The sequence below is a fragment of the Oncorhynchus keta genome, chromosome 35 (assembly GCF_023373465.1).
Source record: "Oncorhynchus keta strain PuntledgeMale-10-30-2019 chromosome 35, Oket_V2, whole genome shotgun sequence".
NCBI classification, from domain to species: Eukaryota; Metazoa; Chordata; class Actinopteri; order Salmoniformes; family Salmonidae; genus Oncorhynchus; species Oncorhynchus keta.
The window spans coordinates 58,185,758-58,206,813 of record NC_068455.1 but is presented as its reverse complement, the minus strand read 5'-3'; the positions used below and the strand labels follow the sequence as shown (position 1 = coordinate 58,206,813).

Here is a 21,056-nt window from a genome sequence, read left to right as displayed (position 1 = left end):
TTTACATTGATTGACTCACTGCTGAGTGTATATTTGTCTAGAGACTGTGGTGTGTACAGTACATGTGTAATTGGACCACGTGACTCTCCCTTGCAACCGTTGCAGAACTTTGACCACAATGCAGTTTGTTTACAAGTAGCGAGTGGCAGGATGCAACAAAGTATTACTTCTCGAGCTGTGTGGTTAATACATCCAGTTAAGATTTAATGTAAGGTAATTACGATGTTATGTTAATTATCTTGTAATAAATCCATTATTAATTGTGCAGTGGATGTTGCATCACATTATCATATTATAGCTTTGATTTAAACGTGCATAGTTAGCCTATGTGAAATGCTTAAAATTGAATTTAGGTAATGCTATGTGTGAATTGTAGCTTAAATATCGGTAACAATGTTTATATTTAGCTTATCAATTTTGATGATCAGAAACAATAGGATCATACCGCAAATATTTGAATATTCAACACGAGAGATTGGGCGGATTCGATTATGTTGGGCCACCGACAAAGGCGTCAGAGGGCAAAAACGGGGAGGGAGGAGCGTCATTCTCATATCGAACAGAAATATGTGCCGCTCGGTCATTTTGACAAGGCAACATGGTGCATCGTCCAGAAATCTCCTTTACATAAAATAAATATTAGAATTTTCAAAAACAAATCATTGGTAAGGCAGATAAAGCGTTTTTATCAAATGCAATCACTTTTACATGGGATAACACAGAATCCTTATGCAAGTGCTTACTTGCGTCACTTTTGTTTGGAGCCGACTTCGCAGTGGGGTTTGAACAGGGCACCTGGCTCGAGCCCGGGAGTCAGCCCGGTTCAAAATCGAATGTAATCAATTTTCAGCCGATGCAAAACACGCCTACACGGGCGAGATGAATCGAATCACCTCATTGGCGAATTAAATACATCACGTGCTCTGAAAACGTTAGAGTGTCATGGTTACTATGAAAGACGCTTTGTCCCCAACATGAGTGTTTGTCACCGCCATATGGAATACGGAATACGAGGGAATTTTTGAAAACACAAATTATTACGTTTCGGAAACTACGCACGTGTAGATTTCTAACACTTTTTTTGGACGTTTGGGATTATGCAATATTTGAACTGACTTCATAAAGTTTTGAAACGGTAAAGTTAATTTCAGTGGCACTGGCAACATTGTATCTGCGCCTAAACTTCATCGGCATAGGCCGGGCTACTTTAAATGTAAAACTCTAGCAAATGTTTTCGAAAATATTTTGGGTGTTGCTGTGTTTGGACAGACAGGGCAAAAATGTAATAACCAAGGGAGGTAGAATAGAAAATGATGTGATGTCCAACGAAACCAATTCAAGGCTCTCGAACAGGTTTGTCTGGTTTGAAAGCTCTTGCTTTGATTGGACTGTTCTTGAGAAGGGGGCCAGCTGGCGCTGTTTGCTCTAGCAGACGGTTTATTTTCACGCTCACCGCCCACACTTGTCTGGTTAAACTATAATAACTCAATATATTTTTGTCCCAAAATATGGAGATTGTTATTATATGAAGCATTAGCCTATTGAAGTGGAATAACATATTTTTTAATTGAAGGGGGAAAGCATTTGATGCAATCATTATTCTTTTGTAACATTGTGTAACAAATACTTTGTAACATAATATTATCACAGGATAAGTGTTACAGTTGCTATTTGTTAAGAATATTGATTCTGGAGGCCTATGCTTAATCAATATTTGATACACTGTATCTCACTTATCTTTGTCCTCTCTCTGTCTCTCTCTTTGTCTCTCTCTTGTCTACTTTTAGTGTTTATGCAGGATGACTAAAACACTTCAGTGTTGGCACTAAAAGATAACATTCCATTGTGACTCAAATGTCCCACGCTCTCCATTTGAAAAATGTCCACATTCAGGATGAGGATGCCGGGACAGAACGACAGGGCACGAAGGCGTCTGAATTTGACCGCCCCTCAGGAAGCCAGAGGGGTCGAGGTTGTTCGAGGACGTGTAGGATACGGGTTCACCTTATCAGGACAAGGCCCGTGCCTCTTGAGTGGTATATTGGAGGGGAGCCCTGCAGACCTGCTGGGACTAAAGCAGGGGGATTGTATAGTGAGTGTAAACGGAATCGATGTCGCAAATGCTTCCCACGAGGCTGTGGTGCAGTTGATTGGCACCTGTAAAGGACCCTTGCGGTTGGTGGTGCTTGTTGGGACCGGGCCCACGGTGGACCCTTCCTCCAGCAAAGAGGAGTTAGGGCTTTCTAGAACAGAGGGAATGGGGCTTTTTCAAAAGGGGCGAGTTTTTCGAACAGTTTTGGACCACTCTGGCAACTCGTCATGTAACTCAGTAAACGCCACTCCATTTAAGCCGAGACCTTTGTCAGAACCGGACATGTCCCACTGGACCCAACTGTGGAACTCCAAATTCCAACCTGGCTTCCTGTCTGAGGAAGAAACCGCCAAAGTGGCAGACATCGACTCTGTTTTCAATGACCCGGAGAACGATGTGAATCCAGACTGGAGTTTGCTGAACACAGCCATGGTGGTGGGCTACCTGGGCTCTACTGAACTGATCTTGGCCTTGTCCAGCCCCAGCTCAGAGGATGACTGCCTACAGGTGATCCGCAGGTGTATTAGACGTATGGGCATTGAGCAGGAGACCCACACGCTGGTGATGATAAAGGTCATGTTCGACTGTGTCCGCCTCTGTGATGACGCTGGAGCTGTCCTGGCAGCCTTCCCTTCTGAGAACCTTGTTGTGGGAGTTGTGTGTTCCGAGGACAGGCGCTTCTTTTGCCTGGTCACCACTGCACACGTCTCTGGTGGCCATGTGGGGAAGAACGGTCCCCTGAGATCCTCCTGCCATGTCTTTTTCATCGACCCCGAGCTGTGCCACCACAGTGACCACCTGGGCATCGCCGGGCGCTTTGGCTTTGACTGTACCCCAGACACCCTGGGCTGCCAGGAGTTCCCCCTCACACCACCCTCCGTCCTCCAGTTTGTGTCTGTCTTATACTGTGACATGGGGGAGGCGGTGGAGAGGCTTAGAACCAGGCTGGACAGAGAGTCGGCCCACCACCTCCACACTCGACAGAACAGCAGCAGAGCCTGCAAGAACGGCAGTGCCAGCAGCAACAGAGACAGCGGGATCGGAAACGCTTCCCCCCCCGAGGAGAGACCGGACAGGGATTTCCCAGTTGCCCACGGAACCAACGCCGGGAGCAACCTCCCAAGCTGTCCATGGGAGGATTACCCCCAGGCTGAAGCAAACCTCACCCAAATAGTAGCTCACCAAAATGGCCGCCTAAACTTAAACGGTCATCCTAATCCGGGAAGCACCCATTCCCTTTCTGAATCTCTACCGGGCCCAGCGTCGTTAACCGGCCCATCCGGAGGCCCTCCTCCCAAGTTGGAGTTTCAGTTCAAGCCCCCACCACCGCCTTACCCTGTGGGTAAGATCCAGAACCTAACAGAAGGAGGCCCCTTCAGAAGCAGTCAACGCTGGTTCTCTATGAGCGTCAAGCAGAGGTGGCCTAGGGGTCACAGTGGAGAGCCTGATCTCCAGGCAACACCGGCCACTAACAGCTGGTCAGGACAAGCCACGGTGGGTTGCACCAATGCCCTGCCACCCCCCAGGAGCCAGATCCCACCAGACAGGTACCAGGCAACAGAGGCCAGGGAGGAGTGGGCAAAACGACTCTGGAGAGCAGAATCTGGAGAGCTGCTAAATGGAAAGCCCAGGAGAGATGCTAATACCAAGGTGAGATTAGAAGAGAGAATGTTGTTGTGTTGATAGAGATTTGTTGTTGTGTTGATGATTCTGTGGTGTGTCTATGTGCGTGCGTGTGTGTGTTAACTTAATGTATAGGCCAGAGTTTGTGTTTTCCCTTACACAAAGTTAATAAAGGAGATTGTGCAAAGGCTGAACAAAAATACCTTTGCATGTCCCTTCTGTTTAACATCCAGTTTTGTGTTTGTTTTTGCTTTATGTTCAACTTTATTCTACAGGAAGTTTCACGTTTTATTAGTTGTATGTATGGGATACACATAGTATACACCGTCCAGCAAAATTCTTTCTTGCAGGTTCCTTCTTGACAATGCAACAACAGTAGATGAGAATATGAACATAAAGTAAATGGTTCAGTAGAATAAACATTTTAGTGTAAGTATAATACAGGAAGTCACAATTTATAGTCCAATATTGTGGGGAATTGTGCAGTATTCAGCAATCATGTGTGTGTAGTGTGAACATACATCTGGTTTTGTGTTTCTATTAGCTTTTTGTTCAGCTTTTTGTTCAGCTTTATTCCACCGGAAGCAATACATGGTTTGTAGGAGTCGAGTTGCCAGGCACTGATAGGGTGTACAGTCCATTCACTTTCACACCTAATATAATACACCATTTCACCACTCATTTGGCTGGGAATTGAGGAAAAAATGCCACCTGTTGATTTATACCACAATGATGTCATTGTCATAAATCCACATCCAGGATTTAGTTCCAAACAGGCTTTTTTGTTGTTTTCCTCATTATCCACAAGATGTCCCTGTTTCACTATCTAGCTGGGGTGGGAGTGCTTTTCCCCATGGAAGAAGTACTTTGCTACTTATTTATGTTTTTTGTTGACACAAGGAAATGTGCATTCCAAACTTGTGATATCCTGGACCCCCCTCCACAAAAAAAATGTAATAGCCAATACAGAAAGTTGACCTTTAATAATATTCTTCTCCTGTGGCTGCACTATTGGATGGTATGAGTGTAGATAAAGATGGATGTGTTCCATGGAAATGCAGGCATTTGTCAAAACAGAAACTTTGCTTTGACAGAGTGGCATATTTAAGCAGAAGCTGGTAAGAAATGGAGAGAATCCTCCTCCACCCTCTAATGTGTTTTTGTTTCTGCTCTTGTTTTGCAGAGAGCAGATTCCCAGAGTTTGATGATAGTGGAAAATGTGTGCACTGTTTATCATTGTGTTTGTCTCTTGCTGTTTATCCAAGGGAAAGTTATTGTTCTGTGTGCATACTCCGGGATGAATCGCGTGTCTGTCTCTGTTCTGAAAAAGAAGACAATTTTGCACAGGAAGCAAAAGAAAATTACAGGGTAGAGCCCATGTGATACCATGGTAATTACCGGCAGTTCTTTATTCCAGCTCAAACAGGCTGGGCTTTCACCCATCATTATAATAGCAGGGCTGCTGGCAAAATGCGTTTCTCATGCTCATTTAGCATATAGCAGTTAAACTGTGAGATTAAGGTACAGATGAGTAGTGGAGGAGTTGAATTTGATGGAGGCTTTTGAAATAAATTGAAAATCAATTTCTTCACTTCCTCAGCCCAACTGGTGTCTGTGAAATCGTCAGCATTGTGCCAAACTGAGACTAATGGGCTTGACCTTGTTTCACATGGGGCTCGCTGTAAGTCTTGGGTGGCCAGTCTGTTATTTTTATACAATCTGTGAGCCAATCACATTGAGTTATGTTGTCTGGCAGAAGGGAGTTTAAAAAAAAAGTTATTTAACCAGGCAAGTCAGTTAAGAACAAATTCTTATTTACAATGACAGCCTAGGAACAGTGGGTTAACTTCCTTGTTCAGGGGCAGAACAACAGATGTTTACCTTCTCAGTTCGGGGATTCAATCTAGCAACCTTTCAGTTACTGGCCCAACACTCTAACCACTAGGCTACCTGCCGCCCCTAAAGCTGTGTGTCATGACCCATGTTAGATAAGGACACAGCATATGGCCTCAAGGTCAAGGCAGGAAGAACATTTGTAATCTTGGTTGCTTTACATTATCTCGGTTTACATCATCTAAATTGCCCAGGTGGATAGTTCCTTATCACCCTCTCCAATTTTCCCCCAACACTGCAAGCTTGTTTAAGCCTTGTCTATTATGTACGGAAGTGTATTCCAGACAGAAGAATGATCATGTTAAACTGATCATTGATAAATGTACTAATCCCTAATGCTTACCTAATAAGGTGTTATGACATGTTTTTGTCATGTTTATGATGGTGTTATGTAGGCTCATAACCCATAACTAAGTATGACAAAAACCACAATAAGATCAATTGTGTCCATGTAATAGTGTGATGTTTTGGCAGACAGCCATTCATTCTTATGATTTCTCTTCTGCCCTTCACAGGGCTCCAAGTTCTGGGGCATTGGTGCGGGACGCTCCTCTGGCCGTCGCTTCTCGGGCCGTCGCTCATTTGGACACCCCAAGAAGCTCAGCCTGGCACGATCACTGGATGACCTGGAGGTAGACCCAATACAGTTCCAGTACAGTATTTATAACTGCAGTCATATACATTTAAACCTAGCTCCTCCTACTCTGGTATTAACCCATTGGAGTTTTTGGAATTATAATTACTTGAATGAGAGTAAAATATCTGGTGCAATTCAATGGACTTAATTCAATACAACTCTGTTCCGGCTTATCGTACCAATGCCTTTATATTACAGCATTGAACAATGGCCCTGTTACGCTGTGTACCCATCTTTTATGGGAACGGTATTTTTCCATCATGCCGTTCACCTCTATGCAGAGGAGATGGTCTAATTTGGACATTCAGCCGAACGTCCCTCCCCCTTCCGTTCTGCTCCAGTTTCAGCTCTTTCTTAACCTTTCATTTCTGTTTCATTCTCGTGTTTGGTGCCACACTTGTGGTGAGGGTGGCTCACAAAGTGGCCTTTGTGTGGGCCCGAGGCATGGGCCCTGTTGGTTTGGCCTTGCTAATGAGCAGCGCTGCTGAATGACTGAATGACGTGCCCACATTTCTCCCCTATTAGCGCTGCTTTGGGATTCTACTAGCTCCTGCTTTCACACATACCCTACTGCATACACGTGCACACACACTGCATAAACACACACCCTGTCACTCACCCCCACACTAAACAGTAGTGTCAGAAACTTGCAGCCTCTTGTTCTCTGTTTAAGTTCCATAGGGTTTTCAACAAGCCTCTCTGGAAGATAAACCTGTACCGAACAGCATCACACAATGTAAAGCACATTTTTTATGTCTAACCTAACAGGTTTTGACAATTAGTTTTCCTCACTTTTTTGTCATCGAACGACTCAACTTCAAAGCCGTCTGTCAGCACAACGCATGATTCACTTTCTTATCTCAACGCGGCTGCACATTTTTTACTACACAGCATTAAGATGTCATGACTAACGGTTTCTGCTCATTCTGTCTGAGGGATTTCTGAGTCACTGGCGCTGCAGAGGAGTGTAGAGAAGATAATGGTATTGTCAGTCAGTGTGTGAACCCTGGACTGGGAACTATATAAAGATTTGCTCCAGTTCACTATTTGCTTATGCTACAGCGATGCTGTCATTGGTGTAGACAATCTGGAATTCTTCCGGTTGCGAGGAGCAAAGTACACTCGGACCTTGCAGCCTCTTCAGGGTCAACAGCTACTGTGACTGCTAGGGAGAAAGACAGGGTGTTTTATGTGTTGAAACTGTCCGTGACATCAATAAAGAGAACACACAGACTTTCATATGTTAGCATTAGCTATGATCTCTGTCTACAGAGCCCACCCTCACATGCTAACTGTACATGCTGGCATGTAAGCAACTGTATGATACACATAATTCTAAACTGGCTGATTCGATCCCTAAATGCTAATTGGCTGACAGCCGTGGTATATCAGACCGTATACCACGGATATGACAACATTTTTACTACACTAATGACATTGGTAACAAGTTTATAATGGCAATAAGGCACTTCTGAGGTTTGTGGTATATGGACATGGCTAAGGGCTGTATCCAGGCACTCCGCATTGTGTCGTGCTTATGAACAGTAATTGGCTGTGGTATATTGGCAGTATACCACACCCCCTCGTGCCTTATTGCTTAATTATACAACTATAATAGGAACCTATAGAAAAGGATCTGTTATAGGCCTACATTAAAAGTCTGCTACCTACACTTATAGCTCTAATACAATAGAATAAAATGGATACAACATGGTGTTGTCTGCACGACGAGGACATTTGCCTTGGTCTTCACACAAATGACATTTATAGATATAAATAAAATATTGCAATACTAGGAATGCTTTGTCATCAAGAGCATTTCATTTGACATATAGGACTAGGGTTTCCAACGTAAGCATGTATTGAATTAAATAATGACTAGGCCTGGCTCATTTTGACATCCCTTTTTTAATTGGGCTTTCTGTAACGACTGTTGGAAGGAGAGGACCAAGGTGCAGCGTGGTATGTGTCCATATTTATTTAATGAACACAGAAATAACAACGTGATTGAACGAAACCGAAACAGTTCTGTCTGGTGCAGACACACAACAGAAAACAATCACCCACAACTCAAAATAGGAAAACAGGCTACCTAAGTACGGTTCTCAATCAGAGACAACGATTGCCAGCTGCCGCTGATTGGTAACCATACCAGGCCAAACACATAGAGATATAAAACAGAACACAAAACATAGAATGCCCACCCCAACTCACGCCCTGACCAAACTAAAACAGAGACCTAAAAAAGGAACTATGGTCAGGACGTGACACTTTCAGGGTAGTGGCTAATCCTGCTATTTGATCCTCTATATGACGCAAACTGTAAAAACAAATTGTACATACATCAGAAATAGCTTTGGCCTAGCTACTTGTGAAGCAAAAAAGGCTCTATTTGGGTGGCCACAGACTGAATGGGAATCCCCAGTTCAAATGGGGAACAGTAAGTAAGAGTAGTACAATTCCCTAAAGTGTTTCCTGAAACACTAAGACTTGTGTGTATTCAATGAGCTAAATTGCATTTTGGTCAGCGGCCGGCTGCCCACTTACCTAAGTGGGGCTAAGTGAATTTGAACACAGTTCGGGCAAGAGAGCCTCGCCTTTACAGTATAGCGTTTTCCCCAAGATGTACATTTCCATGTTATGAAACTGTGGAGTTCAAACTTAAGGGTTTCTTAGGAGTTGCTGGTCCTCGGGGATTTTCCTTGTGTAGTCAATGTTTCAGCCACCCTGGAACCATGATGAAATAAGTGCAATGAGTGAAATTGACCAATGCTGATGGTATAAATTTTAAAAATATCTATTTTATTTAACCTTTATTTAACTAGGCAAGTCAGTTTCAGGTAATTACTTTTTGAGGTTTTGTTCTAATGGCGGCCAAAGACGATTAGATCCTCATCTATGGCTATCACCCACCCCTGGTTTCCACGTCAAGAGCTCATTTCCTCGAGGGCTCAGCGTCACCAGCCTGGCTAAACTAGACTGAATGCTGCAGACACCATAGTTTCATTCAGTCTGGTTTAACCAGCCTATAGCAGCTTCACAGGATTATCAGTCAAAGATCAATGAGTCACTCCTAAAGGCTCTGCACTAGCAGATCTCAGCCATAAGGGATATGATTCTAAACTATGCTGAGATAATAGGTCATCTATTTGCAGAGGTCAGACAGTTATTTTACTCTGTATTTACACTGTGTCGGATTCCGTGAACCATTGATTTAGTGTCATAAGCCCCCTAATACCACACCCTGTAATGGAACCTCTATGTCTATTATCCTACCTCGTAACATGATCAGCTACTGTATTCAATGCAAGAGAAGATGAAAAATGACAGCAATAGATAAGTAATCTGCTCTTTTATGATAAGGAAAGGCATTCCGTAAAGATAAAATATGGAATGACAAACTGGGGCATGAAGTACAAGCTACATCAAAGCACCCAAACTGTAAGATTTCTTATGTTGTTAGTTGGTCCTCACCGTATAACTTGCAAGTGTCATGGTATCTAAGCCTCTCCAGAAGCAAAGGTGAACACGCATGTTTATTAAGTAGTTTGCATCATATTGGAATATCCCATTACACAGGGATTGGAAGGGGGTTTTTTGAGGGGAGCTTTTCCTACGACTACACTCCTGACACCTAAAGTTCCTTCCTCAGCTCCTTAGGATGTTGTTGAGCCCTTTTCTCACGCTGTGCGAATCCAAAATGTGATAAGCCGCCATTGGTCACTGCACACATCTGGACATGAGCGGACACCATGGGACCCTGGTAGACCCTTCCAGCGGCGTTGTGGCGAGACCCCTGCCTGTGGATAACCTCTCTCCGTTTGATGCTCAGGAAGCCGGGGCCCTGTTTCTTTTTCCGTGGTCAGTAGTGTGCGTCAGAGCAGTGGCAATAGGAGTCAGGAATCGGTAAACGCTGTTATATTTTCCGCACATCACAGAGCCTCTGACACGTAGCTACCCCAGATTGTCCTGTCGGCTAGCCTAATTTGGTGTTTTTCCTGGTTGCCGTTTGGTCTCAGCAGAGGACTGTGATGATCAGGGGTTGATGTATAGAGCCTTTCTGAAGTATTCATAACCCTTGATGTATTCCATATTTTGTTGTGTTACAGCCTGAATTCAAAATGACAGAAGTCCAGAAATATCTAATTTACATACAGTGGGGCAAAAAAGTATTTAGTCTGCCACCAATTGTGCAAGTTCTCCCACTTAAAGAGTTGAGAGAGGCCTGTAATTTTCATCATAGGTACACTTCAACTATGACAGACAAAATTAGAAAAAAAAATCCAGAAAATCACATTGTAGGGATTTTTAATTAATGTATTTGCAAATTATGGTGGAAAATAAGTATTTTGTCAATAACAAAAGTTTATCTCAATACTCTTCGGCGGCGTAGTGTGTTACTGATGGTATGTTATGTTAATTTGGTCCCAGCTCTCTGCAGGTCATTCACTAGGTCCCCCCGTGTGATTTTGGGATTTTTGCTCACCGTTCTTGTGATCATTTTGACCCCACGGGGTGAGATCTTGCGTGGAGCCCCAGATCGAGGGAGATTATCAGTGGTCTTGTATGTCTTCCATTTCCTAATAATTGCTCCCACAGTTGATTTATTCAAACCAAGCTGCTTACCTATTGCAGATTCAGTCTTCCCAGCCTGGTGCAGGTCTACAATTTTGTTTCTGGTGTCCTTGACAGCTCTTTGGTCTTGGCCATAGTCGAGTTTGGAGTGTGACTGTTTGAGGTTGTGGACAGGTGCCATTAATACAGATAACAAGTGGAGGACAGAGGAGCCTCTTAAAGAAGAAGTTACAGGTCTGTGAGAGCCAGAATTCTTGCTTGTTTGTAGGTGACCAAATACTTATTTTCCACCATAATTTGAATTTTTTTTTCTCATTTTGTCTGTCATAGTTGAAGTGTACCTGTGATGAAAATTACAGGCCTCTCTCATATTTTTAAGTGGGAGAAATTGCACAATTGGTGACTGACTAAATACTTTTTTGCCCCACTGTAGGTATTCACATCCCTGAGTCAATACATGTTAGAATCACCTTAGGCAGTGATAACAGCTGTGAGTCTTTCTGGGTAAGTCTCTAAAGCCTTGTTCATGCTGCAAGCCTTAATGCTCAAGTCAGTTTAGTTTTTGAAATACATTTTGGACTACTGACTAATCCAAACAGCAAGTTACAAGTGACCAAATCGGATTTGTGCGTGTTCAGACAGCAGTCATTTGCTGACATGGCTACACTAGTTGTCAAAGTAATGACGGGTGTGTGGGCGGTGGTGTAGGCTGATTTATTATTTAATTTGACCTTTATTTAACTAGGTAGGCCAGTTGAGAACAAGTTCTCATTTACAACTGCAACCTGGCCAAGATAAAGCAAAGCAGTGCGACAAAAACAACGACACAGAGTTACACGTGGGATAAACAAAAGTACAGTCAATAACACAATAGAAAAATCTATATACAATGTGTGCAAATGAAATAACGGGATAAGGCAATAAATAGGCCATAGTGGTGAAGTAATTACAATTTAGCAATTTACACTGGAGTGATATGTGCAGATGAGGATGTGCAAGTAGAAATAATGGTGTGTAAAAGAGCAGAAAAACAAAAACAAATATGGGGATGAGGTAGGTAGTTGGTTGGATGGGCTATTTACAGATGGGCTGTGTACAGCTGCAGCAATCGGTGAGCTGCTCTGGCAGCTGACGCTTAAAGTTAGTGAGGGAGATATAAGTCTCCAACTTCAGTGATTTTTGCAATTCGTTCCAGTCATTAGCAGCAGAGAACTGTAAGGAAAGGCGGCGAAAGGAAGTGTTGGCTTTGGGGATGACCAGTGAAATATATCTGCTGGAGCGCGTGCTACGGCTGGGTATTACTATGGTGACCAGTGAGCTGAGATAAGGCGGAGCTATACCAAGCAAAGTTTGGTGGTGATGCTTGTGCTAATGTAGCGAGCTAAGGTATTAGTTATGTAGCCAGCTACAGATTTGTATCTGACTTCAAACCACCTACAACAGATTTTTCAATCGGATATGCAAATAAATAGGATTTGAGTCACTTCAAACTGCCAATGTGAACATGGTTTAGGAGCTTTGCACACCTGAATTGTACAATATTCTCCAAGCTCTCTTAGGGGCAATATGGAACTTTTTGTGCCACCTGACCAAAATCACATAGAAATGTGAGTTATAGATCTCTCATTTTACTTGAAAGCAAGTCTAAGAAACTAAGAAGTTTATTTTTGGTTTTGTAAACCAGCAGAAACAGCAATAGTTTTGGTTTTGGAAAATATATTTCACAGCGGTTTAGACTGTACAATGATTTTCAAGACAATTTATTTAATTTTAAATGTTTATTTATTTTAATATTTATGTTTATTTTATTTCTTTTTTTTTTGCCCCCTTTTTCTCCCCAATTTCGTGATATCCAATTACGATCTTGTCTCATCGCTTCAACTCCCTAACGGGCTCGGGAGAAGCGAAGGTCGTGTCATGCGTCCTCCGAACATGACCCACCAAACCGCACTTCTTAACACCTACCTGCTTAACCGAGAAGCGAGCCGCACAAATGTGTCGGAGGAAACACCATTCAACTGAGTCAATCTGCATACGGCTGGCCCGCCACAAGGGGTTGCTAGAAAGCGATGAACCAAATAAAAAGTGTAATTAATATGCTCAAAGGGATATTCAATGTTTGCTTTTTATTTTATTTTTACCCATCTACCAATAGGTGCTCTTCTTTGTGAGGCATTGGAAAACCTCTGGTCTTTGTGGTTGAATCTGTGTTTTAAATTCATGACTGAGGGACTTTACACATAATTGTATGTATGGGGTACAGAGATGAGGTAGTCATTCAAAAATCATGTTAAACACCATTATTCCACAAAGAGTGAGTCCATGCAACTTATTATGTTACTTGTTAATCAAATTACTCCTGAGTGTATTTATACTTGCCACAACAAACGAGTTGAATACTTATTGACTCAAGACATTTCAGCTTTTCATTTTAAATTAATTTGTAAACATTTCTACAAACATAATTCCACTTTGACAATTTGGGCTGTATTGTGTGTAGGCCAGTGACACAAAGAACTACATTTAATCTATTTTAAATTAAGGCTGTAATGCAACAAAATGTGGAAAAAGTCGAGGGGTGTGAATACTTTCTGAAGGCGCTGTATTTTGTGTGTGTGGGGTTAGAGCGATAGGAGCGGCTCGCTGCACACTGGAGCTTTGCCAATCCCCTTTTTGTTTGGGCATGTTAAAGAATGTGGCGCTTTGTATCTCTTCTATTTGTTTTTCCGCACACTTGTCAAAGACCTGCCGGCACCCCCCCTTGCACCCGAGCCGATTCCTTCCTCATCGCAGGCTTTAATTTCTGACTCAAATCAGACACTTTGCACACTAAGTAGACGATGGAAGGCAAGCACAACGCAGTTCACAAACTTCTGAGATTACATGGAGCGTTTCTGTTTGTAGTGTCTGTGCGTTTCTGTGGTCTGTGTATGAATGCATTGCAAATGGTGTGAAGGAATGCTTGTGAGTATATGCTATTTTGTGTACCGATGACATGTGTGTGCAAAGAGTTGAAGGTGCTCCCATATGTTAGTCTAAGGTTTTGTGTTTCCCCCTCATATCATAGGCTGGATAGCGTAGTTCTGACATCTACTTTGTGGGCGTAGCAGGAACGGTGAGGAGGAACGAAGACAGGAGGGAGAGGGAGTAACAGAGAAATAGAGAGGTAGAGAGGGAAGGAGGGAAAGAGGAAGCCACAGCAGCAGCAGAGAGAGAGATCGTTTGAACTCTCAGTAGCTGTCAGGATCTTGGGCGTTCCTGCACTGCCCCTGAGTTGAGCTCTCCCTGGCTGCAAACACACACACACACACCGCAGAGCGCGCCTGCGGATGGACTTGTTTACACACACCGGGCGTGTGGAGCTGCAGCAGCGCTGAAGACAAGCCAAACACACACGCTGCACACAGCCCCATACATGGAGAAAACTTTAACTCTCAACTCTGTAAGTCTTCCATCTCATTGAGCATGTGTATATATTGTTCGCTCTCTCTTCTCTATCCATCCCTCTCTCTCGCATCCTTTTGCTTTCATACAGTAGCTCATGCTTATTGAACAGGAATGCTTATTGAACAGGAATGCTGCCTGTGCTGTGCTGTGGTGTCTTCCAGTGTCTCCCTGACAGCTTTCATGCCTTCTTTGGGCTCTTTCTCTCATATTTGAGTGTTTAAGTGGCTCACAGTGGTTAGCTTGTGTGCTCCTTCAGAGGAATGTTTTGATCAGCTCCAGCCTCCAACGGAGCTCGCATGTGTGGCTATGTGACACACTGTCTCGTTGTATACAGAGATACTGTCCCGCTTCCTGAATCCTGGGACCGGGGACACAAACTGAATTTAAATCAGGCATCATACTAAAAGGGTTTTGTGAAGTGATGAGCGATTTTTCTCGTCGTTGATTCTCATGAAGCGTTCATTATGAACTGTTGACTGAGCGGCGCTGTGTTTGGGGTCCCTTGGCTAGTGACCCATTTCAAATGAATTAGTGTCGTTTGGAGGAGTGAAGCAGAGTTTTGGTGTGGAGGAATTAGATTTGGAGACGTTGTCAACCTGAAATCAGACCCAACCTACGTGGAGAACATTACAATTTTTAGGGTTGCCTATAGCCACTTGAGTTGAGTTTGAACTTGATGTGGTTGTATGTGGTTTTGCCCTGCCCCTCTCAGTTTCCTATAACATTTTTACTGTGATTCACCCCCTGCTCTGAGACAGTCTGTCCGTTTTGTCTTAAAGGAACCTTTGTTAACGTTACTAGTACTACTGCCAGTGGTGGCACATGTGTTCTCTTCGATCTATTTTTGTTTTAAAGCAACCTTTATGAACATGTAGGCTATGTTGTTGGGCTAGATGTTCTATTCGAATCTAAATGTATCGGATACGAGCCATATATAGAAAATGCCTAGTATGTATAGTATACAACTGGATTGGGTTTGGCATACTGAACAAAAATATAAACACAACATTTAAAGTGTTGGTTTCATGAGCTGAAATAAAAGATCCCAGAAATGTTCCATACGTACAAAAAGCTTATTAGCTTGTTTACATCCCTGTTGGAGAGCATTTCCCCTTTGCCAATATAATCCATCCACCTGACAGGTGTGACATATCAAGAAGCTGATTGAACAGTATGATCATTACTCAGGTGCATCTTGTGCGGGGGACAATAAAAGGCCAATAAAATGTGTAGTTTTGTTACACAACACAATGCCACAGATGTCGCAAGTTTTGAGGGAGAGTGCAACTGGCATGCTGACTGTAGGGATGTCCACCAGAGCTCTTGCCAGAGAATGAAATGTTAATTTCTCTACCATAAGCCGCCTTCAACGTCATTTTAGAAAATTGGTCAGTACGTCCAACCGGCCTCACAACCGGAGACCATGTGTAACCATGCCAGCCCAGGACCTCCACATCTGACTTCTTCATCTGCGGGATAGTCGGAGACCAGCCACATGGACAGCTGATGAAACGGTTAGCACAACCCAATAATTTCTACACCAACTGTCAGAAACCATCTCAGGGAAGCTCATCTGCGTGCTCGTCGTCCTCATCAGGGTCTTGACCTGACTGCAATTTGGCGTCGTAACCAACTTTTTCAGTGGGCAAATGCTCACCTTCGATGGCTGCTGGCACGCTGATTCATCTTCATGGATTAATCCCTATTTCACCTGTATTGGGCAGATGGCATTGTGTGGGCGAGCGGTTTGCTGATGTGAATAGAGTGCCCCATGGTGGTGGTAGGGTTATGGTAGGGGCAGGCATAAGCTATGGACAATGAACACCATTGCATTTTATCCATGGAAATTTGATTGCACAGAGATACTGTATTCTGTAATCCCAGTCATGTGAAATCCATAGATTATGGTCTAAAAATGTTTTTTTTTTCAATTGACTGATTTTCCTATATGAATTGTAGCTCAGTAAAATCTTTGAAATTGTTTCGTTCCATTTTTCTTCAGTGTATGATGCTGATGTTGAGACTTGAAAGGCGGTGCAGAAATAGTGTGTTCTTGGGGGGATTTAGCAGTCGAAGGAAGAGCACGACACGCTTTTATCTCGCTGACATCACAGGGCACCAGCGTCGGAGTGTGGGTGGAACGAAATGTGTCCTCGGGCACAGTATTATGGGATGTAAAGAGCAAGCGGCCTGACATTTTCTAAATCTCTCCACAGTGGTGTACTTTTTTCTCCTCCTGCAGAGGTTTCATTGCATTAAATATGCCGCCTCTCTGCCCACGGACCTGAAAAATGGCTAGCTGCCTTGGACTGTTACATTAACATGGCCAACAACTCCGGATTAATATAGCTGCAGAACTCAGAAGATGGAAACTCAGTGACCAAACAACCAGATGTGAAAGTGGTTGCTGGCTTCGCTGTTCGACCACCTCGTGACCATAGAAGGAAAGTAACATCTGACCAACCGAGGGCAGAAATACAGTACTGTGTACTCCCACACTTACCAAGTGTTTGGGTTGTTATTATACATCCAGCTCACAGCTTAATGATGTCATCACCGTCATACCAAAACCATGATATAATTTGTCAACAACATCTAGCTAACTGCTTGGTGGGAAAGATGTATACCTATCTAGCCCTCACCACGACCAAGCCCACTACTGCCACTGCTAACACCATCAACCCCACCAGCACCGCCACTACCAGCCATCCCACGACACCAAGCCTCTCTGGCTCCCAGCTTCTTAATAACACTACTCACCTGCATGAGGACCTGCAATTTTTTTCGGAGACGAAGAAATGGTTTAAAACTTCTTTGGGATCGGTGTCCCTTCCACAGGACAGTTGAGCTAATGTAGGCTAATGTGATTAGCATGAGGTTGTAAATAACGAGAAAATTTCCCGGGACATAGACATATCTGATATTGGCAGAAAGCTTAAATTCTTGTTAATCTAACTGCACTTTCCAATTTACAGTAGCTATTACAGCAAAATAATACCATGCTATTGTTTGACGAGAGTTCAACATTTTGAACATGAGAAGTTATTAATAAACAAATTAGGCACATTTGGGCAGTCTTGATTTTGAACAGAAATGCAATGGTTCATTGGATCAGTCTAAAACGTTGCACATACACTGATGCCATCTAGTGGCCAAAATCTAAATTGCACCTGGGCTGGAATAATACATTATGACCTTTCTCTTGCATTTCAAAGATTTTTTTTATTTTATTTTATTTATTTCACCTTTATTTAACCAGGTAGGCTAGTTGAGAACAAGTTCTCATTTGCAACTGCGACCTGGCCAAGATAAAGCATAGCAGTGTGAACAGACAACACAGAGTTACACATGGAGTAAACAATTAACAAGTCAATAACACAGTAGAAAAAAAGGGGAGTCTATATACAATGTGTGCAAAAGGCATGAGGAGGTAGGCAAATAATTACAATATTGCAGATTAACACTGGAGTGATAAATGATCATGTACAGGTAGAGATATTGGTGTGCAAAAGAGCAGAAAAGTAAATAAATAAAAACTGTGGGGATGGGGTAGGTGAAAATGGGTGGGCTATTTACCAATAGGTTATGTACAGCTGCAGCGATCGGTTAGCTGCTCAGATAGCTGATGTTTGAAGTTGGTGAGGGAGATAAAAGTCTCCAACTTCAGCGATTTTTGCAATTCGTTCCAGTCACAGGCAGCAGAATACTGGAACGAAAGGCGGCCCAATGAGGTGTTGGCTTTAGGGATGATCAGTGAGATACACCTGCTGGAGCGCGTGCTACGGATGGGTGTAGCCATCGTGACCAGTGAACTGAGATAAGGCGGAGCTTTACCTAGCATGGCCTTGTAGATGACCTGGAGCCAGTGGGTCTGGCGACGAATATGTAAGAAAAAAAAGTTTTTTTCCTTGTATAATCTTTTACCAGATCTATTGTGTTATATTCTACTACATTCCTTTCACATTTACATAAACTTCAAAGTGTTTCCTTTCAAATGGTACCAATAATATGCATATACTTGCTTCAGGGCCTGAGCTACATGCAGTTAGATTTGGGTATGTCATTTTAGGCGAAAATGGGGAAAAAAGGAGGTAATCCTTAAGAGCAGTGCCACACCCCCTCTGCATCCCTCTGGTTGATCCTTTATTAAAATGTTAATGCCAAGAATGAGGAATCTTGTGGAATCTTAGTACTTCAAAACGTTTTGTTGATGAGGCGATGCTGGTTTGCTTTTCTGAAAGAAGTTGTATTAGCTCCTGTTTGTTTCTCCTTATGCTTCTGATGTTAACATGTAAAACATTTGTTGGAGTAGCTATCTGGTTTGAAGTGCAGTTAGGCTATAAAAGGTGTTTAAGAGTTAAGACTGTCGCTGTGTTTTTTTTAATGCTCTCCATGACTCTTAAAGGAAGGCATTGAGTACTCTGAAGCTGTTTTTAACCTCACAAAAGAGGAACTTAACAACAATGTGTACACTGCAGCAAAAGTAATTTTTAAATGCACACACAGCTCCCCTGATAGCCACTATATAATGTCCAACGTCAAGAACACCCTCTCAAAATCTGGTCACTGCTTTCACAGCCAACAACTGCCATACCAAATATAACTGTAACACAACAAACCACTCGGGAGAGTACTAAGGGACATCCTCAACAACACAAACCTGAGCATGCTAAACACTGATGAGCCCGCACACATCCACTCCTCTTCCACCTCCACTGCAGACATCCTTGACCTTGTCCTCTGCTCCCCTGACCTGGTTGCTAAACTCCTCAGCTTCTCCGTCAGTCATGACGTGGGAAGTGACCCCCTTTCTGTCCTTGCCTCCTTTTCCCTCCAACTTCAACAAGCACCTGCAAAACAAAGATACAACTACAAGAATGCAAACTGGGAAAAATTCCTCATCCAGGCCCGAAAGAGACTATTTCTCTTACCACCAAGTCAACAACTCCCACCACACATCCTCAGCCTTATCAAGAGAAAGGTCTGGAGTGATTTTATCAGAACAAGAGCACCAAACTTGAAAACAGAAGTTAACTGGCTACAGAATCATATTGTACATCAACTCACCCTTCATAAACAGAAACAGTGGACTGCCTTTTACCACCAGCTAGATTCAGACACCAAACCCCAGACCTTCTGGTAAAAAAATCTAAGGCATTAACGGAAACAAAACCAACAATATCATTCCTGTGTTGAAGTCCCAAGACCAACTCATAGAAGTTAACAAAGCAATACTATTCAGAAACCACCTACAAAATGTCCACTCTTACCCCAATGACCCTCTCTTTGACCAAGAATGGAAAAGCAAACCTCTCTCCCGACACCAGTAGACCCTCCTCTCACCCGATCCCTCACTATTTTTATTTAAAAATTTTACCCCCTTTTTCCCCCCAATTTCGTGGTATCCAATTGTCAGTAGTTACTATCTTGTCTCATCGCTACAACTCCCGTACAGGCTCGGGAGAGACGAAGGTCGAAAGCCATGCATCCCCCGAAACACAACCCAACCAAGCCACACTGCTTCTTAACACAGCGCGCATCCAACCCGGAAGCCAGCCGCACCAATGTGTCGGAGGAAACACTGTGCACCTGGCGACCTGGTCAGCGTGCACTGCGCCCGGCCCGCCACAGGAGTCGCTAGTGCACGATGAGACAAGGATATCCCTACCTGCCAAACCCTCCCTAACCTGGACAACTCTAGGCCAATTGTGCGTCGCCCCATGGACCTCCCGGTCCCGGCCGGCTGCAATAGAGCCTGGGCTCGAACCCAGAGTCTCTGGTGGCACAGCTAGCAGTGCGATGCAGTGCCTTAGACCACTGCGCCACCCGGGAGGCTCGGTCCCTCACTATTGAAGAAACTAAAATCCATCTGAACAAAATGAAAAACAAAGCATCTGGGTAAGACAATGTTGACAGCACACTTATCAAACAAGCACCCGATGAATACCTGCCCCTCCTTTCCAACCTCTTCCCCTCATGTCTCACCCAAGGCCATTTCCCCCTTCCTTGGAAATCTGCAGTTGTTATAATGATTCGCAAACCTGGTAAAGAACCATACAACGTCACAAGCTACAGACAAATCAGCATCCAACAGCCATGTTGGAAAGCTGTTTGAGAGATTACTCACCCAAAGACTGAGCAGCCACACTGAGGAAATGGGCCTTCATGGATTCCATCAGGCTGGCTTCAGAAAAACAAGATCAACCACAGATAACATTCTAAGACTTTCATAAGACATTATGTGGCATAATGGGCTGTGATATCAACTTGCAGACTCCAGTCTTAAACTATGACCCTCCATCAGAAACATAATCACCAGCTTCCTCCACAACCACACAATTAATGGTCTCCACAGCAATAACCCACCATTTACCCATGAAGCAATTAGCCCCACAGGGGGCAGTCTTAAGCCCACTACTCTTCCTCTTATACATGTTAGACATCTATTAACCCCCCACCCACCATAAGTCAAGTCTCACAGTTTGCCGACGACCTCTGCTACTGGTCCAGCTCCAGCAGTCTATTCAAGAGATCGAGACATGGTTTAACATGTGACGCGTGAAGTTGAACCCACAAAATACCCAATGTGTCCTCTTAGACCTCAAGCTCTATGGAAAAATAATACAAGTTGAAAAAGAGGCTAAATTCCATGGCATCACTTTTCAGAAGAACATGCACTGGACAACACATAGAGCGAACATAGAGAGAGAGGGATGAAAAAGCCTCAACCACTTAAAAACCCTGTGCAGAAGAAAATATGGAGCCCCACCGCAGACAATGTTGAAAGTT

At 43.4% G+C, this 21,056-nt stretch overlaps 1 protein-coding gene across 5 annotated transcripts in view; it reads left to right on the top strand.

Moving 5' to 3' along the window:
• Positions 1-107: 107 nt before the first annotated feature.
• Positions 108-21,056, top strand: part of LOC118368713 (regulator of G-protein signaling 12-like) — a 70,927-nt gene continuing 49,978 nt past the window's right edge. For 2 of the 5 annotated variants that reach the window (XR_008093205.1, XM_052497168.1), the window contains exons 1-3: positions 944-1,135; positions 1,788-3,742; positions 6,124-6,240. Coding sequence is in view for 4 of the 5 variants with exons in the window: in XM_052497168.1 (XP_052353128.1) it covers positions 1,880-3,742; positions 6,124-6,240 (1,980 nt within the window). In the remaining variant the exon portion in view is untranslated. Of the gene's footprint in view, positions 214-937; positions 1,136-1,787; positions 3,743-6,123; positions 6,241-21,056 lie in introns of those variants that run through there. The other 3 variants (XM_035753035.2, XM_035753034.2, XM_052497169.1) reach the window with 3 other exon arrangements.